This window comes from Trichophyton benhamiae, assembly GCF_000151125.1.
Source record: "Trichophyton benhamiae CBS 112371 chromosome Unknown contig00178.8, whole genome shotgun sequence".
Taxonomy (NCBI): domain Eukaryota; kingdom Fungi; phylum Ascomycota; class Eurotiomycetes; order Onygenales; family Arthrodermataceae; genus Trichophyton; species Trichophyton benhamiae.
In genome coordinates, this window is record NW_003315094.1 from 97180 (window position 1) to 122635 (window position 25456).

The 25456-nt window shown below is 51.0% G+C and overlaps 10 protein-coding genes across 10 annotated transcripts; 7 read left to right on the forward strand and 3 right to left on the reverse strand.

The window, feature by feature from the left end:
- Positions 1-224: 224 nt before the first annotated feature.
- On the forward strand, positions 225-3064 carry ARB_01489 (uncharacterized protein; the record flags this gene model as incomplete). The annotated part of the gene is made up of 2 exons (XM_003012183.1): positions 225-1854; positions 1911-3064. The coding sequence occupies 2 exons, from the start codon at positions 225-227 to the stop codon at positions 3062-3064; spliced, it is 2784 nt and encodes a 927-aa protein (XP_003012229.1).
- Positions 3065-3957: 893 nt separating this feature from the next.
- ARB_01490 (uncharacterized protein) lies at positions 3958-4686 on the forward strand (the record flags this gene model as incomplete). The annotated part of the gene is made up of 3 exons (XM_003012184.1): positions 3958-3961; positions 4133-4298; positions 4389-4686. 3 exons carry the CDS (start codon positions 3958-3960, stop codon positions 4684-4686), a joined length of 468 nt encoding a protein of 155 aa, XP_003012230.1.
- A 685-nt stretch (positions 4687-5371) lies between these two features.
- Positions 5372-7078, reverse strand: ARB_01491 (carboxypeptidase S1, putative; the record flags this gene model as incomplete). Its single annotated transcript, XM_003012185.1, has 2 exons — positions 5372-6537; positions 6613-7078. The coding sequence occupies 2 exons, from the start codon at positions 7076-7078 to the stop codon at positions 5372-5374; spliced, it is 1632 nt and encodes a 543-aa protein (XP_003012231.1).
- Positions 7079-8356: 1278 nt separating this feature from the next.
- ARB_01492 (uncharacterized protein) lies at positions 8357-9433 on the forward strand (the record flags this gene model as incomplete). The annotated part of the gene is made up of 1 exon (XM_003012186.1): positions 8357-9433. The coding sequence occupies one exon, from the start codon at positions 8357-8359 to the stop codon at positions 9431-9433; it is 1077 nt and encodes a 358-aa protein (XP_003012232.1).
- Positions 9434-9701: 268 nt separating this feature from the next.
- ARB_01493 (uncharacterized protein) lies at positions 9702-10604 on the reverse strand (the record flags this gene model as incomplete). Its single annotated transcript, XM_003012187.1, has 1 exon — positions 9702-10604. The coding sequence occupies one exon, from the start codon at positions 10602-10604 to the stop codon at positions 9702-9704; it is 903 nt and encodes a 300-aa protein (XP_003012233.1).
- Positions 10605-12093: 1489 nt separating this feature from the next.
- Positions 12094-14194, forward strand: ARB_01494 (uncharacterized protein; the record flags this gene model as incomplete). The annotated part of the gene is made up of 2 exons (XM_003012188.1): positions 12094-12604; positions 12768-14194. The coding sequence occupies 2 exons, from the start codon at positions 12094-12096 to the stop codon at positions 14192-14194; spliced, it is 1938 nt and encodes a 645-aa protein (XP_003012234.1).
- Positions 14195-16408: 2214 nt separating this feature from the next.
- ARB_01495 (alkaline serine protease Alp1, subtilisin-like protease SUB2) lies at positions 16409-17961 on the forward strand (the record flags this gene model as incomplete). The annotated part of the gene is made up of 5 exons (XM_003012189.1): positions 16409-16735; positions 16800-17172; positions 17240-17341; positions 17402-17490; positions 17578-17961. The coding sequence occupies 5 exons, from the start codon at positions 16409-16411 to the stop codon at positions 17959-17961; spliced, it is 1275 nt and encodes a 424-aa protein (XP_003012235.1).
- Positions 17962-19130: 1169 nt separating this feature from the next.
- Positions 19131-20784, forward strand: ARB_01496 (glutamate decarboxylase; the record flags this gene model as incomplete). The annotated part of the gene is made up of 3 exons (XM_003012190.1): positions 19131-19469; positions 19536-20171; positions 20242-20784. The coding sequence occupies 3 exons, from the start codon at positions 19131-19133 to the stop codon at positions 20782-20784; spliced, it is 1518 nt and encodes a 505-aa protein (XP_003012236.1).
- Positions 20785-21145: 361 nt separating this feature from the next.
- ARB_01497 (C6 transcription factor, putative) lies at positions 21146-22256 on the reverse strand (the record flags this gene model as incomplete). The annotated part of the gene is made up of 2 exons (XM_003012191.1): positions 21146-21865; positions 22035-22256. The coding sequence occupies 2 exons, from the start codon at positions 22254-22256 to the stop codon at positions 21146-21148; spliced, it is 942 nt and encodes a 313-aa protein (XP_003012237.1).
- A 1264-nt stretch (positions 22257-23520) lies between these two features.
- ARB_01498 (carboxylesterase, putative) lies at positions 23521-25427 on the forward strand (the record flags this gene model as incomplete). The annotated part of the gene is made up of 6 exons (XM_003012192.1): positions 23521-23655; positions 23812-23905; positions 23965-24058; positions 24112-24220; positions 24280-24736; positions 24793-25427. The coding sequence occupies 6 exons, from the start codon at positions 23521-23523 to the stop codon at positions 25425-25427; spliced, it is 1524 nt and encodes a 507-aa protein (XP_003012238.1).
- Between the last annotated feature and the right edge of the window lie 29 nt (positions 25428-25456).

Here is a 25456-nt window from a genome sequence, read left to right on the forward strand (position 1 = left end):
TCTCCTCCCCCACCAGCCGCCCGTTTTCTGACTCCGGCCATCCCTGCCTCAGGACCACTGTTCACCAGGCCGGACAAGCAGCAGACAGACGGAGAGAGAGGATAACTACCAGACCGAAAGGAAAAGACGGCTGCATTTCAGATAGTTGACACTTATCTCTTTTATCCCTCTTTCTCTTCTGCCCTGCTTGCCGCAACTGAAACGCCCCGGGAAAGCCAACACTCATGCAATTCTTCCATAAAAACAAATCGCAGCCGACACTCTTGAATTCCGTGGAGTCGGCTCCGCACAACACCAACGACCACAGCAGCGTCAGCAGTCAGAACCACCACCCTCATCATAACAGAGAAGGCAGCCAGCAGCATCAGTATCAGCAACAACAGCAACATCAACCACCGCACCAACAGCAACAGCTATATCAACAGCACCAGCAGCACCAGCAACAACACCCAGCGAACCCCCACCCGCAGCATACTTTCCAACCAGCCACCGGTTCCCACGAGCTGCCCAGTGGCACGTATCAACTTGGCCAGCACAGCAACGCCGCCAGCTATACCCATCCTGCTCATGCGGGAAGTCGTTCTGAGAACTTCTCTCTCCCGCTCCAGGTTTCATCCAGCTCTGCAGCGGCGCCCTATCCTTCAGCAGCGGCAGCGGCAGCAGGTGGCAGGCCGACCTTGAACCTCGTCCCCTCAGCGAGCCATCAGCCTGATCACAGCATCGACGCCCTCTCTGCCGCACCATCACTGCCTTCCGCTCCTCACAGCACTGAAGCTTCCCCGCTTACAGAAACACAGCCGCGCAAATCCCGCCGAAGTTTCTTTAGCCTACACTCAAAGGATAAGGATAAGGATAAGAGCTCCTCCCAGAACCCCGCCAAGCCTGGTCGAAACGTCTCTGTTAGGAAGAAAATTAGTAACCCAATCCCTCACCCAAAGCCGTACCAAGTCGGCCCGCTCCCGCCTTCCGATCCAGCTCCGGACCCAGAGGAGATTGATATTACGGAGAAGAAGCTCCCACAGCTCCCTAACAACTCGTCTCAACCCAGCCTGCCTCCATCCATTTACCCCGCCAGAGGTGCCAGTCGGTCGTCGTCTCATCTTGACATCCAGCCATTTGAGCCCCCCCAGATCCAGCGTGTCAGCACCGAGCCTCTGGGCCAGCACGAGGAATACTACAAGGGTCGGCCGCAGCAATACAATCAGTACCAGGTAGTCGGAGCTTCTCCCCACCAGCAGCAACAGCTACAGCAAAACCCCCAATTCCAAATAGACCAGCCTCAGGCGCAGCCCGCTGTGACATCAACGGCAACACATAGACCAAACCAGTCCTCAGACCAGGTATCAATCCCCCCAAGATATTCGCCAAAACCAGACCCATATCACCCCCCGAGGCCACCATCCCAACAGTCTCTTGGTCCCCCTTCCCCTCTTCACCCGTATTACCAATCGCCGGATTCTAACTATCAAAAACCTCACTATCGACAGTCCCTCCAACCTGTTGCTGGCCCTATACTTTCACAAAGCGGAATGGCCCTGGAACGACCAACGGGTCTCAGACAGCCCATTGATACATCTCAGCAGCAGCAGCAGCAGCAACCACAACAGCAGCAACAACAACAACAACAACAGCCGCCGCCACAGCAGCAGCAGCAGCAGCAGCAGCAGCAGGCTTCAGGACAGCAACAACAGTTCCCTCCAAACATGCCACAGGGGCAAAGTTTCAAGGGAAATTCTTCACAGTCAGCAACTCCCGGTGATCGTGAACAAGAGACTCCCCCACCCCCTGGAAAGGCAAAGGACGACGCATCTGAACTTGATGTAAACGGTTGGATCCAGAAATATGAGGAACTACGTATGTGCCTGTGCTTTCGCCCTGGACAACTGTGCGAACTAACCCCTATTATACAGAGCTTAAATATAATCGTGTCAAAAGGTACTACTTCGACAAGGAAGCTCAAGTACAACAACTGCAAAACACTGTTGCCCACCAGCGCATGTCCGCTTCCAGGACTGTGTTAGATGACAACGAATATGCTACTCGCCTGGGCCGTCTGGACGGTGCCATAAACAACCTCTCCTTCAACATTCGCAAGGACTGGAAAAATATACCCCCTTGGCTTCAGGGTGTCGTTAACGAGGATGCTCACACTGTGGGAACGAAGGAGATGACGGCCGTTGGCCGAGCTTGTCTCACACGCTGGATCGTAGACGAACTATTCGACCGTTATTTCCATCCAGGCCTGGAGCCTAATCTTAGCCGCCAACTGAAGCAGATTGAACGAAACGTTCGGCGAATGGGAAAGTTTGTTACCGAGGAAGAGCAAGAGAACCATTTATCCAAGGTGTCTACCTGGCGCCGCACCACTCTTGATGGACTCGGTGATATCTTTCAGAGCAAACTTGCTGACGAGCACCGAACCCTTTTGACTCGAAATCTTGTTGAGAAGCTCACAGCTAGCTTAGAGATGAATTTGAAGACACCACCTCCTCCTGGGCTAGAGAATGGCGTGGCGATGATTGTTGAGCTTGCCGTTGGAATCAGCGCAAATATACCCCTAGAATCAAGAGACATCTCCATTGAGTATTTCCTCCCCGGCGCTACAATCACGGACTCTCATATGAAAATCGAGACTACCCTACCACCCCTTTCCAACCCCGGAATAGAGCCGCGACTGGGCTCAGAACCATCCTCCGCTGCAACTGACAGGGTAGACCAGTCATCTATCAAGGGCATCGAGGCAGCCATCTCCTCTTCCGAGGCGACAGCCGGAGATGAAAAAGACTCAAACTTCCCGACCCAACCTCAGCCGGCTAGTCAGGGCCGCAAGAAGTCAGTCTTTGGCTCACTGATAAGCAAAAAGCCACATTCTGGGCCTGGGAACTCCACGGACTCCATGCGGCCGCCATCCGGCCATTTCCGAGAACGTGAAGAAGCTGTCGAAGCTGCTCGCGAAAAGGAGAATGAAAACCGTATCCGTTTTGCCGCCTTTGTCGCTGTAGAAGTTCGAGGCAAGGGGGCTGGCAATGTCATTGTCAAGGCCCCAGTCTACCCATTCTCATGATTCATGACTCTCCTCGTTTCTTGTGGGCTGCCCGACCGTCGCCGTTCTCTAATCCTGCCCATTCAAACCCGTCGTTTTATACCAATTTTACGTTGTCCTGATGCGTTACACTTGATTAACCACACTCAAAAAAAGATATGATTTGTTCACTTCGTTTGGTTTCGCCCTTTGACTTGGATATGGTTTGCTAAAGCAGGCAGTATATGTATATACATCCATGCTCTTTTCTCTTCTTGATCTTTGGAAGCGGATACCTTCTCCTTTCACAGCGGACTTGGGGAATAATTTATGGACTGCCTTTTTCTTCTCCTTTACCACACTGTTCTTTCTCCTTGAGCCCCATGTTAGACTGACTTGATACTACGATGGACTCGATAGGTCTAATACTGTTCTGGCACGGCATATATTTCCATCATGATAGATAGCTATATACGTACTTCACTCCTTTACCTTGACGGACTGCAACCACTTTTGGCTGTTACAGTAATATTAGGCAGTACATCTCAGGACTAGACTGAGCTATAGTTCAATGCCTGTCCACGATAAAACCTTTACTACGATACCAGAAGATCATGGTCCACTCAAGATGTCCAGTCCGTCTTAACTGCATATACAATACTCGCTGCCCTCGCTGCCTTCGCTGCTTCTTTCGCCCTGAACATTCTGACCAATCAGGAAAGATATGTCATGTGACACTTATATAATCACCAAGCGAACGACTTTCCCACGCAAAATCCCAAAGCGGCCTAGCGCGCTTTCGAATCCCACACAAAAAAAAGACATCACGAGAAACTTCGACTTTCTCCTTTGCGACTTCGACGCAGCGACATTTCTGTTCCATCTCAACCCCAAACCGCCAGACGGCTGATTCGATATTTCATATATCGCCCAGCATGTGTACGTTGACATCCCTTATCTACCCTCTCTATCCTTTGCTGGTTTCACCGGGGGCTAGCAGTCGCAGCAGCTGGCCCGGAGTTGGCGGTTGGAAGAAGCGGGTTTGATGAAAATTGATAACATATAATGGCCGTGATGAATGCTGACGGGATGGCGATGATGGTGATATAGCGCTCGTATCCGGCGAAAAGTCGAACTTCCAGTTCATCCTCCGTCTTCTCAACACCAATGTTGACGGAAAGCAAAAGATCATGTACGCCTTAACCAAGATCAAGGGTGTTGGTCGCAGATACTCCAACTTGGTCTGCAAGAAGGCCGACGTCGACCTCCACAAGCGGTACGGTTTCCTCTTCCTCACTTCCCCTAGGATACTATTCAGCTGGGCTTTGAAATAAATATGTATACTTATCTTATGCATTTGCTGCAGTGCTGGTGAAATCTCCTCTGAAGAGCTCGAGCGAATCGTCACCATCATCCAGAACCCAACCCAGTACAAGATTCCCACCTGGTTTCTCAACAGACAGCGTGACATCACCGATGGCAAGGACACCCAGGTCCTTGCTAATCAGATGGACAGCAAGCTCCGTGAAGATTTGGAGCGACTGAAGAAGATCCGTGCCCACAGAGGTCTTCGTCACTACTGGGGTCTCCGTGTCAGAGGACAGCACACCAAGACCACCGGCCGACGAGGACGAACCGTCGGTGTCAGCAAGAAGAAGGGTTAAACGTACTGTCTCGGGACTTCCTTTATGTCGGCAGGCGTACTGCATGGTCGGGAGGTCAGGAGGAGGGGAGGAAGGGATGCCATATTCTGCATTTTTTTGTCTTTCTTCTTCTCGCCGATTCATTTTTTTATGAAGTACGTGCGCGGCCGAGCGGGTGGTGTGAGTTATGAGATGAGAAATGTAACGATGAATATCATTCTCGCTCATGAACGGCGGAGAACTAGTTTTCTCTGCTTTGAAGGGAAACGGTCGCTTCTTCAATCTATCTCCTCACCTTGGGCCGATTTCCTCCCCTCCTTTACTGCCCATGGCTGGCGTTAGTCTGATGTATGAAACTACAAAAAATATGAGCGATAATACATGGGATTATCCCGTTTCTTAAAAAGAAAACTCGACTCTTTTACTGGTTTTGTAATCGTCTACGATGGGGGGGATTTTATGGTTATGTGTAGATGTCTAGCAAAGACGCTGGCATTCTGTAGAGCTCTATTGTCGGCTATACAAAGCCTGGGGATGTGTTAAAACAATTCCGAGAAAAATCACAAACCGATCACACGATACTGTATCAGTAACAGTAGGCAAAACAAGTACAAAAGACATTCAAACTATGGCAAATCCGAAACTCCGGTAAGTACGGGTGTGTGTGTGTGTGTGTGCATGCATCCAAATAACAGGCAGACGTCGTCTAGTGCCATTCGCCTCCGAGCCAACGGTTGAAGAACTCCAAACTGGCTTCGGGCTGGTTAAGTGGCACCATGTGGCCGGCGCCAAAGATACGCATGAAAGTGAAGTTGCCGCTGGACTTGACCTGGCCGATCTTCTTGCCCTTGTCCTTGTTGTTCACGATCTTGAGATCTTCCAGCTTGGCTTCAGCAAACTTCTTGTGGCCGGGCCATTCAAGAGCGTCGGTCCAGGCCAGGTTGCCGAGCCAGTTGCAGATGAAGTCGGCATCACCGGCGTAGATGAGGACTGGGATCTTCTCGAGCACGCTGGGGACGAGACGGTGGTATGGCTTCATCCAGTCACCGTGGAAGAGGAAGTCACGGTTAATGCCGCTGTTGCAGCTCTCGTAGGACTGGACCTCGACACCAAGGGCCTGCATGACAGACTCTTGGTTGAGCCACTCGGTGATGGCGTTAAGCTGGGGGTAGCAGAGAGATGCCATGTCCTCACACTTGGTGCGGACGTCATAGGGGTTCATGCCGGTCTGCTGGTAAGGAGCGAGGATGGCGCTGTTGCAGTACATGGCAGCGGGGACACAGACCCAAGCGGACTCGGAGCTGTAGCAGGTCTCGATCAGGGAAAGACAACGCTCAAGCGAGTTGTCCATGGAGCGGCAAGTGCCTTGGTCCAAAACAGCAGGGTAGCCGCCCTCGCCGCAGGCCATAGGCCGGTACTGAGGGTACTGGGTCAAGGGGTCAGTCAGTCCGTTGCCGATGAGGGCGGACTTGAGGTTGATGTTGGTGTTCTTGTGGGACAGAATCTCGGCAGCAAAGACTGGGATGTAGTGTCCGGCATAGGATTCACCGGAGATGTGGAAGTCCTGGGAGGCATATTCGGGGAACTGCTTGAAGAACAGGGTCAAGAGGGCGTAGACGTCCTTTCCGGCAGCAACGGTGTCGGAAACGGACGAGCCACTGTAGGAGAAGCCAACGTTGACTGGCTGGTCCAGGAAGATGACGGAAGCGTTGGAGTTCCAAGAGTAAGGGTTGCTGACGACCTTGAGGTTCTTGTCGATGGTGGCCGGGCCCAGCTCGAGGAACAGGCCGGTCAAGGAAGAGCAGCCTGGACCGCCGTTGAGCCAGAGGACGACGGGATCGTTCTTGGGGTCGTTGCGAGACTCAAAGAACCCTAGTATCGTAACTCGTCAGCAACCTGATTCATATGTATAAACAGGGAAAAAGCAAAGACATCCAAGGTACTCACAGTAGAACAGGTGCTTGTCAGCATCGTTGTCGTCGAGGTAGCCGCTGTACTGCTTGACGCCGGGGTCGACACCCAGCTTAGAAGGGTCGACAGCCTTGACTCGGAGGTCGTAGTTATGGAGCTTGCCGTCGATTTCGCGGCGCTTCTCGCCATCGGCTCCCTGGACCCAGACGCTCTCGATGTCCGCTCCCCGGACGACATGGTCCCATTCTGAGTCAGGCCGGCGGGTGTGCTTCTTGGGCAGCGAGATCAGAGGGAGGTAGTCCTTGAAGTTGGTCTTCATCTCGGACCAGAAGTGGGAGATGCCGTCCTCCAGGCTGGACTGGAACTTCTGGAGGGTCTCGTCGAAGATGGAGGCGTCTCGCTGAGGAGCCTGGCCATGGCCGTCTTCTGCCTGGAGGACCTGCTGCTCCTGGGCGGCCGCGAGGGCAGCGGTGGCCAAAAGGCCGGTGGTAAGAAACTTCATGGTGGTGTGCGTTCTGCTACTTGATGTGAGGTTGGTTGGTGGTAGCAGAGAGTGAAACGGGAGGAAGAAGAAGAGGAAGAAGGAGAAGGACGAGGGCGCGGACGAGGGAGCCCGGCAAGGTCGAGAGAAAGGCTGGGGAAAGGTAGTTCCTAGCGCCGGATGACGTTGGCGATCGATGCCGGGCGGTGGAGTTTTGGCTGTGGCGCCGCCCGATGACTCGTAACTTGGACGGAGAAGCTCTTCGCTGGCCTGCAGGAGGCGATTGCCAGTCCAGAGAGATGTCAGTAATCTTCACTTGAGTGTCCTCCGTACTCCGTGCTCTTCTTGTATGTTCTTGTTTGTTCTTCGATGGTCGTTTTTTTGAAGGTGAAAAATGAAGAAGAAGAAAAAAGAGAAGAAGAAAGTGTCACGTGAACAGTGTTATCTAATCAAAAATGTGTGAGTTATAGCCATGTCATGTGGTTTAGCCTCGGCCCGCTCCTGCAGGGGATCCGCCTTGGGGCTTCCATGGCTTCCACCCTGTCTCTATGGAGTCTATGGAGTCTTTTGAGCAGCGACAGGCAGCAGTCTGGGACGCAAAGGAATAGCTGTCTGTATCTGGAGTATCCCTACAATGGTCGCTTTGGGCTAGGCTCTGCAGCTGAAAGACTAGTATAGATGCAAGACGCCGGCTAAGGCAATGTTGTGGTTGTTTTTACGGGGATACGGATGTTGTGTTGCTATTGATGTCGATGTTGAGTTCTCAAGTCCAAGTTTTTCGACGTTACTACGGAGTACGATATTCACAATCACATGAACCTTCATCACAACATCGATGCAGCTGGATCTCCCTCTATCTAGTTAATCGATGGAGAAGTTGCTCTTGTTGCTTCTCTTGTTGCTTCTCTTGTTGTTATTCGTCGTTTGGCTCATGCTGAGTCATCGGCTAGTAATTATGACTAATTTACCCACGTGACTGCTTATCTTCGACACGTGACTCATCTTATCGCAACTTTCTTTTTGCTGCAAAAAGTTGAAGTCGAAGTCGAAGTTGATATTATATTTATATTTATTATATTATTCTCATTTCCCGGCGTTGAGCTGTTCTTCTGATAAAAAGGAAATTATAAAAAGAAAGAAGGATATTTTAATAGATTAATATATAAACTGAGACTCGTCAGAGCAACACCGCCAAAATGCCGATGATAATGCAACCGTCGAACCAGATAAAATTCACAAACGTGTCGATCGTGCGGTTAAAGAAAGGTGGGCAGTGAGCAGGAAAGACAGAGAGAGATGATGATGACGATGATGATGACGATGATGATGATTATAGCTAACTTGGTTCTAGGCAAGAAGAGATACGAACTGGCCTGCTATAAGAATAAGCTGCTAGAGTACCGATCTGGAGCTGAGACAGACCTGGACAACGTCCTTCAGATCCCCACTGTTTTCCTCTCCGTATCCCGAGGCCACACTGCGCCCACAGCAGAGCTAGCCAAGTCGTTTGGCAAGGATTACAAGATAGAAGATGTCATCCAGGAGATCCTGCGCAAGGGTGAGGTACAAGTGGGCGAGAAGGAGAGACGGGATATCCTCGATCGGGTCGAGAAGGAGGTGTTGGAGATAGTGTCTGCCAGGCTGGTCGACCCTGTGTCGAAACGCGTCTACACCACAGGGATGATTGGTAAAGCGCTGGACCAGTTGAGTGCTGCCAGCGGACAGCAGCAGCAGCAGCAGCAACAACACCAAAACCAACACCAACATGAAACCGCAGAGGCAGAAGGAGACGAAGAGATAGCGAAGAAGACAGCAGATCTGACGCTCACCCCGCGAAAACCGCTGTGGACGGGCGTCACAACTTCAAAGTCAGCGAAGATCCAAGCCCTGGACGCAATGAAGGCCCTGATCGCTTGGCAGCCTATACCCGTCATGCGAGCCAGGATGCGTCTCCGTATTACATGCCCGACATCTATACTGAAACAGCCCGTCCGGACAGCGCCATCCTCGACTGGTGCATCCGGCAACGCAAACAGCGCGCCCTCATCGTCCAAAAAGGAGAAAGGCAAGGGGAAAAAGGGTAAGAAGGCCGCCGCCGCTGACGACGACGACGACGACGAAGAGGGTGACCAGAGTAAAGCTTCTGCGTCTCCCTCTACCCCGGCTCCAGCTGCGGCTGCGGGGACGGTCAAGGACCGGATCCTCAGCTACCTGGAACAGATCGAGTCGCAGGAGGTGATAGGCGGCGACGAATGGGAGGTCCTGGGCTTTGCGGAGCCGGGGGCCTTCAAGGGGCTGGGTGAGTTCATCGGCGGAGAGACCAAGGGCAAAGGCCGAGTCGAAGTGATGGACATGGCCGTAACTCACGAGGAGTAGATGTGTCATTTTTGCCATCTATACGACTAACGAAGGAATGTTTATTATCTATATGCGACTGATAGGAATAAAATAATAATAAAAATGGGAATATTTATCTATCATCATCTGCTCTATTGTAACTCCATGCTAACCGGTGTAGTAGATGTCCTGTTACCCCCCCCAGCGCCGTGGTCTATATAGATGCCCGTACTCCCAATGGTTCTGGTAAGATAAAAGAAAACAATAACAACTAAAACAGGCCGTCCGTAGGTCGTAAACTCGTGTATCAAAGGGAATTCAATGCGTGGTGCAGGTCCGCTGCCGTGAACGCCGTCGTCCGCTTCAGTCTCGTCACTGACGGGCGCTGCTGCTTCTGGAGATGCTGCAGCTGCTCGTCCTCCGTATGCGACGTAAGAAGCGTAGACGAGCTGACATTTGCGCCTTCGTCAGAGCTCGCCGTCGACGTCGTGTTCGAGTCCTCCTCGTCTTGCAAGGAGTCGCGGTTGGTGTTGCGGATGTTTATGTCGTCGTTGACTTGAGCCTCAACATCAACCTCAACCTCAACATCACCTTCTACTTCGCCTGCACCTTCGCCTACGCCAACTCCATCCTCGACATCGCCGGGACGTCTCACTATAACCGTTTCGCTGATGCTTGTGACGCTGTCTCGCCTCGATGGCAGGTTCGTCGCCAGCGGACAGACAGACGAGTCGATGGACCGCTGTCTGTAGCCCTCTGTCGCCTGCACGATCGAGTATGCCTCCAGCACTGCCAGGTGCCTCTTGTCGACCGGCCCGCGGTACTTTGGCCGCGGAATCTCGTGTGGCTTGTACAGCTCGATCTTGGGCCAGGGTTCCTCGATCTTGCTTTTCCGATTCGATGTCCGTGGGGACAGCGTCTTGATGATGCTTGCGCGGAATGACTTCTTCGTTGTCGGAGAGGTCGGCGGATGCATCTGGTCCTGATTGTGGTACTGTTGTTGTTGCTGGTGCTGATGCTGATCTTGATGCTGATGCTGATGCTGGTGCCGGTGCCGGTGCTGCAGTTTATTCTGTGATGGGCCGGAATTGGTGTGCTCCTTTGCTTGTTCGAGGCGTTCAGCCAGCCGGGACGATGAAGGATGGCTGGATAGACCAGGACGAGAGCTGAAGATGGCTCTCTTCACTCTCTCCCGAAGCCCCAGTCCCATGCTGTCAAGAGAGAGACACAGCCAGAGCCCTGGATCGAGATGTATTCAAGAACAACCAAGATGTCATGCAATTAAAACGACGAACGGCCAACACCCAAAACGCAACAAAAGGAACGGAAAATGCACAGTAAAAGAAGGGAAATTGGAGAGAAATATCTCAGGATGGCCTGCCTCCCATTCCTCTCCAGGCAGAGAAACCGAATCGCTCAGGGCCGTGTGAGCACTGCGAAACAGCTACAACAGGCGGGATCCTGACAAACGAAACACAGGGGCCGCTCTCAGCTGCTCAATTAATTAACACCAAATGAAGAACCTGACGCAGAATCAGGTTAAGGGGGAAAAAATGAGAAAGGACAAAAGAAGGAGAAGAAGCAGAAGACTACCAGAGTTCTTTGAACTCGCTTCTTCCCCAGTATTTTAATATTAGGGCCGGGAATTATTATCCATCAAACCCATATTATTCGAGGGTTGAAACCTTTCTCCCTCACATTTTTTTCCTTCTAGGCCTTCCATCTGCTGGTTGAGATGGATCCTCAAGCCCGCCACCGGCCAAGGGGGAGACTCGCAGCTAAAAAGGCGAATGCTCAATGGCTGGCTGGGCTGGCGGTGACGGTGGACATGGTGGATGGCGCCCAACTCTCTCTGGCATGACATGTCCGGTGGTGCTTTTTCTTTCCTTTTTTTTCTCTCCCATTCTCGTCTCTTCTCCTGCGGCATTTTGTCCGGTGGCGCTCCTCGCGAGATGGCTGGGAATTGAGCTGCACTTAGCTGGACTAAATTAACCAGCCTAGTCTACAGGGCTGTTCGGGCTATCGACGATGGATGCTGCTAGGGGGAGGCTGTAGGGCTATATAATAATCGGGAACAGGGCTAATAATAAAAGCTAACTAACTACACGGTGCTTCCGTTGCATCTGCATCGATTATTAACCAAACATACAAGATTGCCGACATCAGCCCACCACTTACGACAATATGGGCAGTTGGTCAGTTGACAGCGTTTCCGAGCGGTTCTTGCAGTCCCTCTATTGGCAGAGAGCAGAGCTGACGGATCCCAGCCGACCAAAGCTTCTGCAGCCAAAAATTGCGATGCTGCCGTGCAAAACGCAGGCCTACCTTCCTCGGGCCTTACCGGCGAGCCTTCGTGGCAGCAGTACATAATGGCCATGTCGGCCGTCCTGGTTGCTTTTTTTTTCCCCCTCCCCCCGTTGGAGTATGGGGACGGCTTTTTGCATGCGTACATAGAAAGAGGGAATCCCTCTTCCTGAAATGAATGTACTACTTTGTGCCATGTATTGTGTTATCAAGCTTGTATAGATACTTTGCATGGGACGATACTACGGCAACTTTGCAGAGCCATATTGGATTTTTATGACCTCATATCTACCAGAACCAGCTCCCGCCACATGAGCTACGCTGCGACCACGGCTTCGGCCCCCTTCCTGTTGTTTCTAGGTCTTTTGTTTGGTTACCGTTCAGCAAACAAAGGGATGAAAAGGTATATAGGCCTGGGGGTGGGCAGCAACTATACATACCATATACCCCCTAATCTATTGCAAATATCAGTTGGCTCCGTCACATCGCCAGGCCAGGTGTTGCTATCGGTAGTAAGTCAACCTCGTCAGCTCAACTATATACCTCCTGGTCCCCTCGTTCATCTTCCCTGTATTATTCAATCACCCCTCCCTCTTTTGCCTCCCTCCCAAATCGGAATCAACCATTTCACCCGGCATATCCGTCAAGCTGAAGGGAACCTGACTCGCCAGGTGCGGCTGCCAGCAGCAAACATGATGTCGGGACAGGGATCGCATTTTACGCAGGCGAACACCGGGAAGAAAAAGAAGAAGACTAAGGGGAAGCATCGCCTGGCGCCCGCAGCTTCTAAACCGGTTGCAATTGATGAGAGCAAGCCACAGGTGGCGTCCGCAATTGCAGATGCTCGTGCATCCAGTGACGAGAAGGAGTCTGTCGAGAAGCCTCGTCCACTATCATTCTCAAAAGGTTGATATGCGCCTCTCCGAGATCCAGTTTGTTCTGTTTGTGTGCGTTTTTTAGTGTGTGCGCATGGTTACACTTATGTGCCAATACTTACTGGATATAAAATAACCAGGTCATAATGGAGCTGCGGCAACGAGCAGCAATATCCATGCAAGGGGGCCTTCAGACCCAGCGAATGTCTCGGGCACGAGCGCAAATCTCACCCAGGGAGCACATGGCCCTCCCTCTCCGACTTGGTCGGCGGAAGATTCCAAGCTTGGAGTTCACAATGACCATAATGCAGCCTCCAGAGCAGCCGCTAATGCAGCCTTATTTGGCAAGAGGACTTCCTACGTGGAGGAAGCACAGTCACAGCGGCCGTTGTCAAGCACACGAGCCACAGAGACGCCCCGAAGAGATTCTTCAACACTCGGAGCCGCACATCGCACGGAAATGCCTATCATTGGCGCTTTTCCAGCTGATGGAGAGGCTGAAGCCGCTGACAGGGGCCCAGATGCAAGTTCAGGCAACGAGGCTGTCGAGAAAGAGGAAGGGTATAATGCCGAGAACAAGTGGGAGGAAAACGTTGCTGACACTGTTGTTAAGGTGGACTCAGACTCAAAGCAACAGGTCGCTTCCGGAATCAAGGAGAAAAACGAGTGGGTCAAGGAAGAAACCGAGGAGGGTCCCGGGCACACGGCGCACGTCACTCGAAGGCACTCTGAGGTGACTGAGTATGTGCCTCCAACCGCAGCAGCAGGAGTTCCTGGGAAGCATATCGAGCGGATTATAGAGAAGGATACCGTGGAGAAGGAGATCATTGAGAAACCTGTTGACACAGCGGCCTCAGAGGCACCGGCGCAAGAACAGATACCAGAGCCGGCAGCGCCGAAGCCTAGCTACGCTGCTGTGGCTGCAAAGGTGTCAGAGCAACCTCCTGCTCCCGTTGCCCCCGTTGCCCATGAGGCTCCAGTTCAAACTCAAGCTTCCGCTGTTCCAGCTGAACCTGCAGCGTCAAAAGAAACAACTCCCGCTCCAGCCCCCGCTGCCGCTCCAGTTCCCGTTCCTGCCCCTATTCCGGTACCTTTAATGAAGCAGCAAGAGCATGGTACAGCAGAGAAGGCAAACCAGACGGAGCTCGTTGGAAAAGAGGAGGCACCTCCAGCAACCACTGCACATGAAGTGCCTACGGCCGAAGAGTTAGGAGTTGCGGCACCCGCAGTCCCAGCAAAGGCACCAGATAGGCTCATTACTACCGATCCCGTTATCCCAGGCAAAGTTCCGGCGTTGGCATCTTCGGACGAACAGGTGAAAGCGGCGGTAGAAAGCTCTAGCACCGTCAAACCCCCAGCCACCAAGGAGTCTGTTCAGAAACGTGACGAGGCCCAAATATCCCGCCTCACAAGTCAGCAGAGGCGTGAGGTTGAAAAAGAAGAAAAAGCTCGGGAGAAGCAAAAGGCCAAAGAACAAAAGGCCCGGGATAAGGAGTTTAGGAAAAGCCAGAAACACTTGAGAAAAGGGGCAAAGTCCGAACTACCGCCGGGCAATGGAGGAGCAAAGCGACTCCGTTTAAGGGATAGGATCATGAACCGCATAGCAAGGCTCTTAAGTTAATAAATAATATAAGAGTGATGATGCGGTTGTTATGTTCCTCCTGGCTCTGGTAGTTATGTCCGTCATGCTTTTCCCCTGTTGTTTCATGTTCTGCTCATGCAAATTCTTTCAGCCTGTATAATAAGTAGTCCACTGGTAGGATATGCGACTAGTTATGTTCTCCTAGTCTTGAATATAATATGCATGGTTTCATTTGTACTCCGTTTAGTACCTGGTATATTGGACTTTTTATATCTTAGCCTTGGAGTCTGAGACGATGCTGGTGCCGAAATTTGGTACATCATGTATACTTCACCTATGCTAATATGCCGTCTCATTATGAGCCAAGAGTGCAGGAGAGAGAGTTATACGAGCGAGCTCGGAAGTGCAACTACGCAGCCGAACGCAGAGCTGAGCTGATAATCGCCCACTGCCAGCGTTATTGAGGTTGTTAGTGCTGTTGGACTTAGGCATGTCGAGAGCGAGCATTATAGGCAGTTACCAGGACACGGCGTGTCAGGCAACATTGAGTATACATCGACAGTTCAGCTCAACCGTGGTTTGCGCCTAGCTGACATGGGAAAAGGTAGATCCGTCAGGTCAGTATGTGGCACCCTCTCCCCCTTTCCCTCCCCTTCATTTTTACCCTGAGGACCGGGAATTATAACGGAGCCAGATAAGCAACCCCCCTGGTTTCCCGCTCGTTGCACGGAGCAACATCTATTTCTTAGTATCTTAGTTATCCCATGTACATAAATTTGTTAATTAAGCACAGAGCAAGTGACTTCCCCACAGAAAACAAGGTTTAGACAGGCGGACGGCAGCGGCAAACCGATGCCGTGGTAAGGGGGTACCTGTTAACGTGATGACCAATGGAGAGTAGGTCGACGATATAACAAAACCTGAACTGGTTGACTTTGTAGTATAGGCATGTCTCAGAGAAGCCGGGTCGGAAGACGCAGACTTGCGATTGACCGGGCTGAGCTGAACGGTGAATAATAACTATTCCCTTTGGCGTCAGCTCTGGAATATGTGAAGCGGCTAAGTCACCGGCGAGGGAGGTGACGAAATTAGCTGCCTCTTTTGGCAGCGAAGTCCGGGGGGGATGTAGGGGTTAGGGGGGAAACGGCCGAACCATGCAACATCATACACCACAACGTCGGACGGCAGAGACCGAGAGAGAAAGGGGGAGAGAGACTGAGGACTGACAAAAACGAGGATCTCTCTTGTCTTCTATATCCTCCCGCACTGCAGACGTCTTCTGATAAGTAGTTCACTGGCCGCAAGGCCTTCACACCAGGGAATTGCGCCCCCTTGCTAGGGATGACTAACTAGCTATTTAGTTACGTCGGTCGAGCGGAAGAACCTGATTATTAGTGAACTGCTGGGTGACGATAGAATTCACTATCTGGGGAAGGAATCTCGCATCGATAGGAGATTACGTTAATGATATCGCCATTTCATGCTGCTATACGTGAGTCGAACTGCCCCTAACCCTGCTCACACCGATTTCCTGTCTTAGCCAACGGCACTCTGGGACCGATACACAGTATCATCTGAGGCCGCCAACCCCAGTTTCCCGAGGAGCCGCTTCCCCCAGCGTGGAAAACTAAGAGGGAAACGAGCACAACGTCGCTGCACCTTTGGAGCAATCAGTGAAAAAAGATATGTGAAAGAGAGATAGGCTATTCGAGGAATACGAAGGTTAGAAGGTGGTTAGTGAGGGTATCTGGTGGGTTGGCACCTCGTTTGTCGAGTGCTGGATGGGATGAAACGGGCAGAGATAACGAACCGGAGTGCATTCCCATGCAAGCGTTCGTAAAAGGAAGAGAAGATAGAGAGATAGTATATGGCAATTCCTTCTTCTGGAAGGACGTCGGACGCGTCTCTTAATATCCATGAATACCCCCGACGGTGTAATATATCACGGCTTGCTTGCAAGCTATGGAGCGGAAAGCATCCGGTTCTCTGAAGAGTCCCCCATTAGGTAACAGTTGAATACCCATCGAAAGGTTCAGATATTGTTCCTGGGGTCAACCATCCTGGCATGTGTGAGTCCGGTCAGTCGACGAGTGCATTCGGCGATACTAACCGATTCACTGATCATGAGATGTACTTTATCTTCATATATAACATAATATATATATATATCTAGAGAAGAGATCGGTGTCGAGAGTCGTTTATTCAGCTATCACTGAACACTCTTAACGTATTACCTTTGTATATATGCCCGTCATGCAGCTGCTAAACTTTGGCTTGCTTCTTCTCCCGTTTGTGGCAGGTGACCTCGCTCCACAGCCTGAGCCACTGCTCGCTGGACCCAGCGACGTTGTTCCAGGCCAATATATCGTCACGCTGAAGGAAGGCCTCACCTCTGCGCAGATTAGGGACCACAAAAAATGGGTCAGCTCCGTGCACCGGGCTAACCTCGACAGCTTTGCTGCTGGCGCCAGCGGAGTCGAGACCGAGGGTATCATGAAGCATTTCCACATCCACGATCTTAACATGTACTCCGGCGGTTTCGACGAGAAAACGGTGGAAGATCTTAGCCGCAACCCATACGTGAGTTGCAAAACCCACGTCTGCTTAACCGTGATATGAAAATGTTCACTAACGACACATAAAGGTCAAATCTGTGCACCCAGACCAACACGTCTATCTTGCGAAGACGGTGACGCAGCGACAGGCACGCTGGGGTCTAGGTTACATGTCCAGCAAGGGCAAGCCTGTCCCGCTGCACAGCACTCTCGTAGACTACTCGTACGACGATAAGGCCGGAGAAGGCGTGTGGGCATACGTCCTCGATACCGGCATTAATGTCAACCACGTCGAGTTCGAGGGACGCGGTATTCTGGGCCACAACGCCATTCCGAACAAACCACACACCGACGAGTTTGGCCACGGTACATACGTGGCGGGTATCATTGCCGGAAAGACGTATGGCGTTGCTAAGAAGGCGAACGTCGTTTCCGCAAAGGCCTTTGACACTGGCTCTGTGGGTACACACCCGCGCACACCCTGTTTTTGCCTATCAAGAGGCGACTGTGACCATGATACTGATGATAGAGCAGAGCACATACAACTACATCCTTGAGACGTACGACTGGATCGTCAGGAATATCACGGACTCGAACCGCAAAAACAAGGCGGTTATCAACCTCAGCATCTGTATGTATTCATTCCCTTCTTCTGCAACGGCAACGGACAGCATGTGCTGAGCTGCAGTAGCCGGTGCCAAGTACCAGCCATTCGACGACGCCGTGGAAAAGGCCTTCAAGGCCGGCATCACCACCGTGGTAGCCGCCGGCAACGATGGTGTAAGTAGGATCTTCATCAAGAAAATCAACAGACCAAAGACATATATATATTATATATATCCATGCTAACAAGATTGGTCTAAACAGAAAGACGCAAAGAATAACACTCCGGCCTCGTCACCCAACGCCATCACCGTTGGCGCCGTCCGTTGGGAGAACACCCGCCCTAGCTTCTCGAACTACGGCAAGCTCGTGGATATCTGGGCCCCAGGAGAACTCATCAAGTCATGCTGGAAGGGTGGCAACAATGCCACGTCCACTCAGTCAGGCACATCGGCCGCGAGCCCTCACGTCGCCGGCCTGGTCGCCTACCTCATGAGCATCGAGAACCTGCCCTCTCCGTCGGCCGTGACCGCGCGAGTCCTCAATCTGACCATCCCCAACCTAGTCAAGGACGCAAAGGACAGCCCCAACCGCGTTGCGTACAACGGCATCCAGGAGCGCAAGTTCACACTGCCTAAGTACTACTGACTCGGTGTGCCGTCTGATATAACCGCTGGTCATGGATGACGGTGATGTTGATGTCGTTGTTGTCATCGTTGTAGTTGTTGATGTTGATGTCGTTCGTCGTTCGAGGACACAGTTTTGGCCTAGCTTACTTATGTAATCAGTCACGTGGTAAAATAACGTAATCAACCACTGGGCACTCATCGGAAATCGCAACCTCCCTTATTATTATCATGCCGGGCATCTATCAGTATATATATCTCGTCGGTGATTATTTTATAAGAGACCTTCTTGAGCAGTTATATCCCAATTCTTATGTGGTGATAAAATGATTACCTACCCAAGTCCTTAACTACTAAATGAGCTATATAAATTGTGATTTGTTGGTACTTTTTGGATGACTCGATTCCGAAAACGATCTCAAGAAACATAGCCAATAATGGAGAGATAGCTGTTACTGTGAGAAGATGCGTGGCCCAGAATCGATTCTCTCGTCCCATTGCCCCTTTTCCTAGTTTCCGCAAGCGAGCACTGTGGCCCCTGTCTCAACCAAGCTTTGCAAGCCACAGCACAAGCTTTGCCAATCAAATAACTATGGGACCCATCAGCTCCGCCGGCGTTGATGAGGAAGAAAGCGACCCTCTTGAGCCTGTCTTGTTTGACAGTGAGCTGTTCCAAGAGGAGTGGAGGGAGAGGGCGTTTCTCCCGCTTCCACGTATATGCAACAATATCAATGCCCATGTTCGGTGTACATATTGTGCTGTGGTCGTGCATACACACGCTGCCCAGTCCGGAAGCCAGATCCACCATCCACGTATAAAAACATGTGTGAATCCCTGCAACTGCTCTTGACACCGCCACAATTGTCTAGCTCTGCCGTTACCCCTCCTTGACATGCGTTATGTCGCTTCGGAGGGTTAGGGGGAAGGCCCCAGGAGTGAGGGACAGACAGCCTGTGGGGTTGCGCAAGACAGGTTGGTGGAGAGCAGCAATGATGTGGGTGACCGGTCAGGCAACCTGGTGGGCGTCAACGTATATATAGGCTGAGATCGTCCTGCACCTGAGAATTCTTGCTCTCCTCCTCTGTGTTCTGTACGTCGCTGTTCTCTGTTGACTGTGTAGGTATTCCTGCTGTCAAAGAGAAGATAGGTAGAAATCCCGGGCTCTAAGCTTTCGTCCCTCCAGCTGCCACCATGGTTCACATATCCAGAGTCCGCAAGGACTCGGTTGCTTTCCCTCCTAAGCTCCTCAATCGTGTCGACACCTTAGATCTTGAGGAGCCACAGGACCATGATTTCTACTCTAGCGTCTATGGTTCTCGATTTGCGGCTGAGGATCTGCCTACTGATGAAATGCCGGAGAAGGAGATGCCCAAGGAGGTCGCTTATCGAATGATCAAGGATGAGCTCAGCCTGGACGGCAATCCCATGTTGAAGTACGTCCTGGCTGTCGTCATTCTCTTCATCTACCGTGTTATCCTGGCTGACTTAGATCATGTTTATAGTTTAGCGAGTTTCGTTACCACATATATGGTAAGCATGGAATTAGCATAGCTAGGTCGTTGCTACTGTAGATTAACACTCATTGGGATTTTGCAGGAAGATGAAGCTGAAAAACTCATGACCGAGTCATTCAGCAAGAACTTCATTGACTATGAGGAATACCCCCAGTCAGCCGACATTCAGAACCGCTGTGTCAATATGATTGCACGTCTCTTTCATGCCCCCGTTGGTGAAGGTGAACACGAGCATGACCACGCTATGGGAACTTCTTGCATCGGATCTTCCGAGGCTATTATGCTAGGAACCCTCGCCATGAAGAAACGCTGGCAGAATCGCCGGAAGGCAGAGGGCAAAGATTGCTCTCGCCCAAATATCATTATGAGCAGTGCCGTCCAAGTCTGCTGGGAAAAGGCCGCCAGATACTTCGACATCGAGGAGAAGTTCGTGTACTGTACTAACGAGAGATATGTTCTCGACCCTGAAGAAGCTGTTAATCTGATTGATGAAAATACCATTGGTATCTGCGTTATTCTGGGAACCACTTATACCGGTCAGTACGAGGACATCAAGGCCGTCAATGATCTCCTTGTCGAGAAGAAAATAGACTGCCCTATCCACGTTGATGCTGCTAGTGGTGGCTTTGTCGCCCCCTTTGTTAACCCAGGTCTTGAATGGGATTTCCGCCTTGAGAAGGTTGTGTCTATTAATGTATCTGGACACAAATATGGCTTGGTCAGTATTATTCTTGATTGCTGCCAGATGTTCTGGTAATGTGAAATGTTAACCTCGGCTGGTCGTGTAGGTCTACCCTGGCGTTGGATGGATAGTCTGGAGATCCACAGAATACCTCCCGCAAGAGCTGGTATTTAACATTAACTATCTCGGTGCCAACCAGGCGAGCTTCACCCTCAACTTCTCCAAGGGTGCCTCCCAGGTCATTGGCCAGTACTACCAAATGATCCGCCTCGGAAAGAGAGGATACCGTGCTATAATGCTTAACCTTACTCGCACTGCAGACTATCTCGCGGCCTCCCTCAAGGAACTTGGATTCATCATAATGAGCGATGGCAAGGGGCGTGGTCTACCACTTGTGGCCTTCCGTCTCCCCCCAGAGACAGCCGAGAAGTATGATGAGTTCGCCATCGCCCATCAACTGCGTGAACGTGGCTGGGTTGTACCGGCCTATACCATGGCCCCTCATAGCGAGAAGCTGAAGCTCATGCGTATCGTTGTTCGCGAGGACTTCAGTCGTAGTCGCTGTGACAGCTTGGTCAATGACTTCAAGCTCGCTCTTGCCCAGTTAGAAGAGATGGACAAGAAGGCACTGGAGAAGTACCGCGAGTAAGTAACACTCTTTTGCTGGAATTTTGGCACTATACAAGACTAATTGACCATCCTCCGTTAGATACACTCGCAAAAGAGCCACAAGCATCGGAAAGCTCGAGCGTTCCACCACGGCTTACGAGGCAGAAGATCACTCTCTTCAGGGAAAGACTGGAAAGACTCACGCCATCTGCTAGATGCAGAGGCAGCGGACCTGCCCTTCTTTTTTTTTTTTTGTTTCCCTCAATATAGTCAGGCGGGATTTGGCTATAATTGCAGATTAACTTTTCGGCTTTATCAAATGGGTATATTTGGAGAGATATTCGTGTTGCTGTTGCAGAAATTCAATGGCTATTATGCTACCATGTAACAATGGCACAAGATTATTCACTATCTATAAACCCTGAGGCAATAGATGGAAACCTAAGCAGTTCTAGAAGTCGGGCATCTGCACTGGGAGTAAGATAGATGCATATGGCAATGCATTCGGACCTGATCCTTCCCTCTACCCAGGGCTCCCAGTGTGATATCAGGCACATGATACCCATCCAATGGGCCATGACGATGAGCGCTCTTGTATCTCTGACCCTCAGCAGTTCGAGGAATCGAGGGTCCAAATGGCCGAGGAAGGACGAAAAATAACCAGCCGTTGAAGGACTTTTTTCCATCTCCAGCATCGTGCTTACAACTTGTAGTGGCTTAAAGTAAGGGCTGGTCTCGGCTGTGGTCGAATCTGTTATTCCACAGAAATCCGCCAATTTTGGGTTCATGCCTTCCCTTCCCTGAGGACAATGGTTCAGTAACTCGTCGTGAGCTTCCTCTGCAGCTACAAAAGCAGGACCCCAGATACTTTGAGGAATAAAGGGGCCACCGACCTCCAGAAGATAAGGTAGGCCGTTTTGGAGGTATATCCAGTTCATGGCTGATGGATCAGAAGTCAGGACCCACGAATCCTTTGGGGTGAAGTTTTCAGGGCACATGCAGTTAACTGCCATGAGCATGCATGAAGTCAAAAGAGCATCTATGTTTGCGGCACTAACTTCGTGGGAAAGCGCTTCTCGATAGCTTTTGATCGCTTTTAACCAGTGATCGGCTTCTGCAGCCTGCCTGATCTTGCAATACGGGAGCATGCGATTCAAATGGAGCAACGCTACACCAATGATAGTATGCATAACATACGGGTTCTAACGCAGAGTGTGTCAATAATGTACAAACGGAGTGTTCGAAGGATGATTGTGTATCCTATAAGATATATGAAGGAGTATAACTTACGGCGAACGCTACCTGGACCACCTTCGTTCGCATAAGCTCACGGATTGACACGGTCGATATGGTTTCCACAGTGCAGCCGACAAAGTGTCGAAGCGCCTGGACTTCCAGGGGCCGATCAGAACCTGACATGCTGGGCATACGGATGCCCGAGCCCAGGTACACGCTCAATGTCTCGCCGATCTTGGTGGTCAAATTGTCAAGAGACATGGAGAACAGGACCATGTTAGGGTCACCCAGGGGACCAACGGTTCTCGTACGATTGCCAGCATCGAGATTTACCGGGTAGCTGCATGCAACACCGTAGTTGGAGCAATTCCGGCAACCAGGCCTTGCCTCATCACACTGTGAGTGGCAGATGTGTTAGTTTGTCTGATATGTACGAAGTAGTTCGCTCGGTAGCCATATCCGCTGGCGGGTAGATACCTTGACCTTGCGTCTCTTGCATACAAGACAGCCGGCCCTCGACTTGCGGTGGGATCGACGAGCGTGAAACCCAGAGGCTCTCCTCTTCTCTGTCACCAGCTGGCGAGTCTGGCTGTGAGCTGGCTGCGGGTTCAGTCTGACCCTGAAGACCGTCTGCCACTGGCGGGCGTCGTTTGGCGGTGTCGAGGACGTACTGGACGAGCTATCGGAAGTCATGGTGGCACACTCTAACTCTCCGTGCGTCTCTATCGCTCCATAGCTGGCCTTCCGTGCATCATCCTCATGCCATGGTATCTTGAGCAGGGAGCTTGGTATGAATAAATAGCTGGTCTAGCGGAAGATGGAAGGTTGCTCGTATTCCTCCAGCCTGCGAGTCGCAGCAAATCAGCGCGGCGTTGGCTCACTAAGTTAAAATATTCTTAATGAGACGACTCAGCCTCAACACCACCATTTTGATCGACAGCTCGCCCCGTTAACTCAATATCCTTATTATTTAACTAACAGCGTCTTCAGCCCCTATAACGGGACCGTATGTATTGGCAACTATAGGCATGGTAGCGGACTTTTAATCTTCAGCTCCGCCGGGAACACGAGGAGGGCGCAAGAAGGACGGATCTCCCGACCATTTCTGTGCCCCAGATGAAGGTGGACAAGCAACGGTCCCTTGACCTCCAGCTTAAGCTTGTCTAGAAGAGACAACTTTGCCAAGGGATTCGTATTGCTTGATGATGGCGAAGCAAGCTGAGGTGCCCTGGCCGGGTTGGACCCAGGCCAGATGCAGCAAGCCAGAGAGAGCACTACCGTCTATTGGGCATGGCAACACGCTGCGAATTCCAAGTATGTCTGGAATCAATATACCACAACGGGGCAGAAGGGAGGAAAAGGAGGACACCGGTACAGACGGGAGAGACTGACGAATTCAAATTTTGAGCTTAACAGTGGCCGTCGGCTTCGAGCTCGTGGGATATAAAGAGGTCTCAACGTCCCTGATATACAGGTCTTCACACACCAACATCATCATCATCATCATCATAACTATTATTGCAACTTCGCTTGGTTAAGCATGTTTGTCCAGCTGTTGACGTACGGCTTGGTGGCTGCATCTACTCTCCAGGGAGTCTTTGCTTCCACAAAACTTCCGATTCTCGATTTGCCTTATGGAAGGTGGCGAGCAGCTAAATACGACGAAGCTGCGGATGTAAGATGAACGACCCTCATCGCCAGAGAGACACACTATGTTTACACTATAGCTTAGGTCTACACATTCCGCAACGTTCGCTATGCGGTTCCGCCTACTGGTCCGTTGCGTTGGGCCAAACCAGTGAGACCAACATCTCGAGAGCCCTATATCCAGGACGGTTCTTACGGCCCACCCTGCATTCCTGGCCCAGACGCTCCTGGATTCGAGGACCCATCATACAAAAGGCAACAGAAGGCTGCTCGTGAAGGTTCGTCTTACATATCTTGAAGTTTTCTACACCGATTGAGCAGTTTCTAATTGAAGTAGACTGTCTATTCCTTGACGCCTACGTCCCTGGGAATGCATTGAGAAACCGTGGACATCGCAAGCTACCTGTGATTGTTTGGGTTTATGGCGGAGGGTACGTTGCTACCTTTCTTGGGCCCTAAATTGATTATACTAACGACTGTAAAGGTATTCGCTTGGATCTAAAGATCTAGCAATTGAAGAAGGAATCTACGACGGCAATAGCCTTGTGCAGCGTGCTGCTGGAAATGCCATAGTCATCACTTTCAATTATCGAGTAAGGTCATCTTGTTCACCCTAAGATCATAGAATCTAAACGGCTAATTTTCGGGAAAGCTGAGTGCACTCGGCTGGCTGGCCGGGACCACAATGGAGAACGAAGGATTACCAAATGCCGGTTTGCATGACCAGCGTGCTGTTTTTGAATGGGTAAGAGACTATGTCCACCTACTAGGCGGAGATAGGGATAAGGTCAGCGCCTGGGGAGAGTCTGCAGGCGGAGGCTCCATTCTCAGCCACATTACCGCTAACCAGGGAATCGTTGACCCTCTCTTTAAACGTGCCGTTGTTATGAGTCCTGGCCTTGACTTCCCCATTGACCGCAAAGGATCAGTCGAGAATCAGTTCAAAGCCTTCGCATCACGAGCGGGCTGTGCTGGACAAGGGCTAGCATGTCTGAGAGCAGCCAATATTTCGCAATTGATTGAGGCGAGCTACAAGGATCTGGGCCAGATTGGACCAACTCCCGATGGGCGTGTGCTTAAGCATGTATTCTCTGTTGATATTGCTCAAGGTAAGATATCCAGATCTGTTTATTCAAGAATGTCAACTGACAATCTTTCATTCCAGGGAATTACTGGAGACATCTCGACTCTCTCATTATCTCCCATGTTTATGATGAGGGTGGCCCCTTTGTTGGAAATGACAGCACTCTAGAATCCCTCTCCGGCTTTCTCAAGTCGAATTTTCCGACATATGCTACCGAAGCTGTTTCCACACTTGAGGACTACTATCACCTGAAGGCGCCGTCCAACGAATCTGTGAGAGCTATTGGCTCAAGACTCATCCGTGATGCAATTTTCACTTGCAATATACGCGATATACTCCGAAAATACTCAAAGAAGTCTTATCTCATGCAGTACTCTCCCAAGGAAGCGACCCATGGCCAAGATGTGTTCGCCCTTTGGTACTCACCCAAGTTGTGGAATGTTTCTATCCCTCTTTTCAGCGGTTACCAGTCCTACTTTCTCAGCCATGCTATCACAGGTGATCCAAACACTCTACGGGATCGTGATATCAGCCCACCAACCATTGCTTGGCCGAAAGTTGGGGACATCAATGCTGAGAAGCTTGAGAATACCTTAGACGTGGTGGACACAGGATATAAACTCATATCCGATAACCAAGTCTTGAAGAGCACCTGTGATCTCTGGCAAAAGCTCCTCCTAGACGTTACCAAGCAAGGGGGCTATCTGGACATTTGACGCTGATCAGGTAATCATGTTACTTGCAT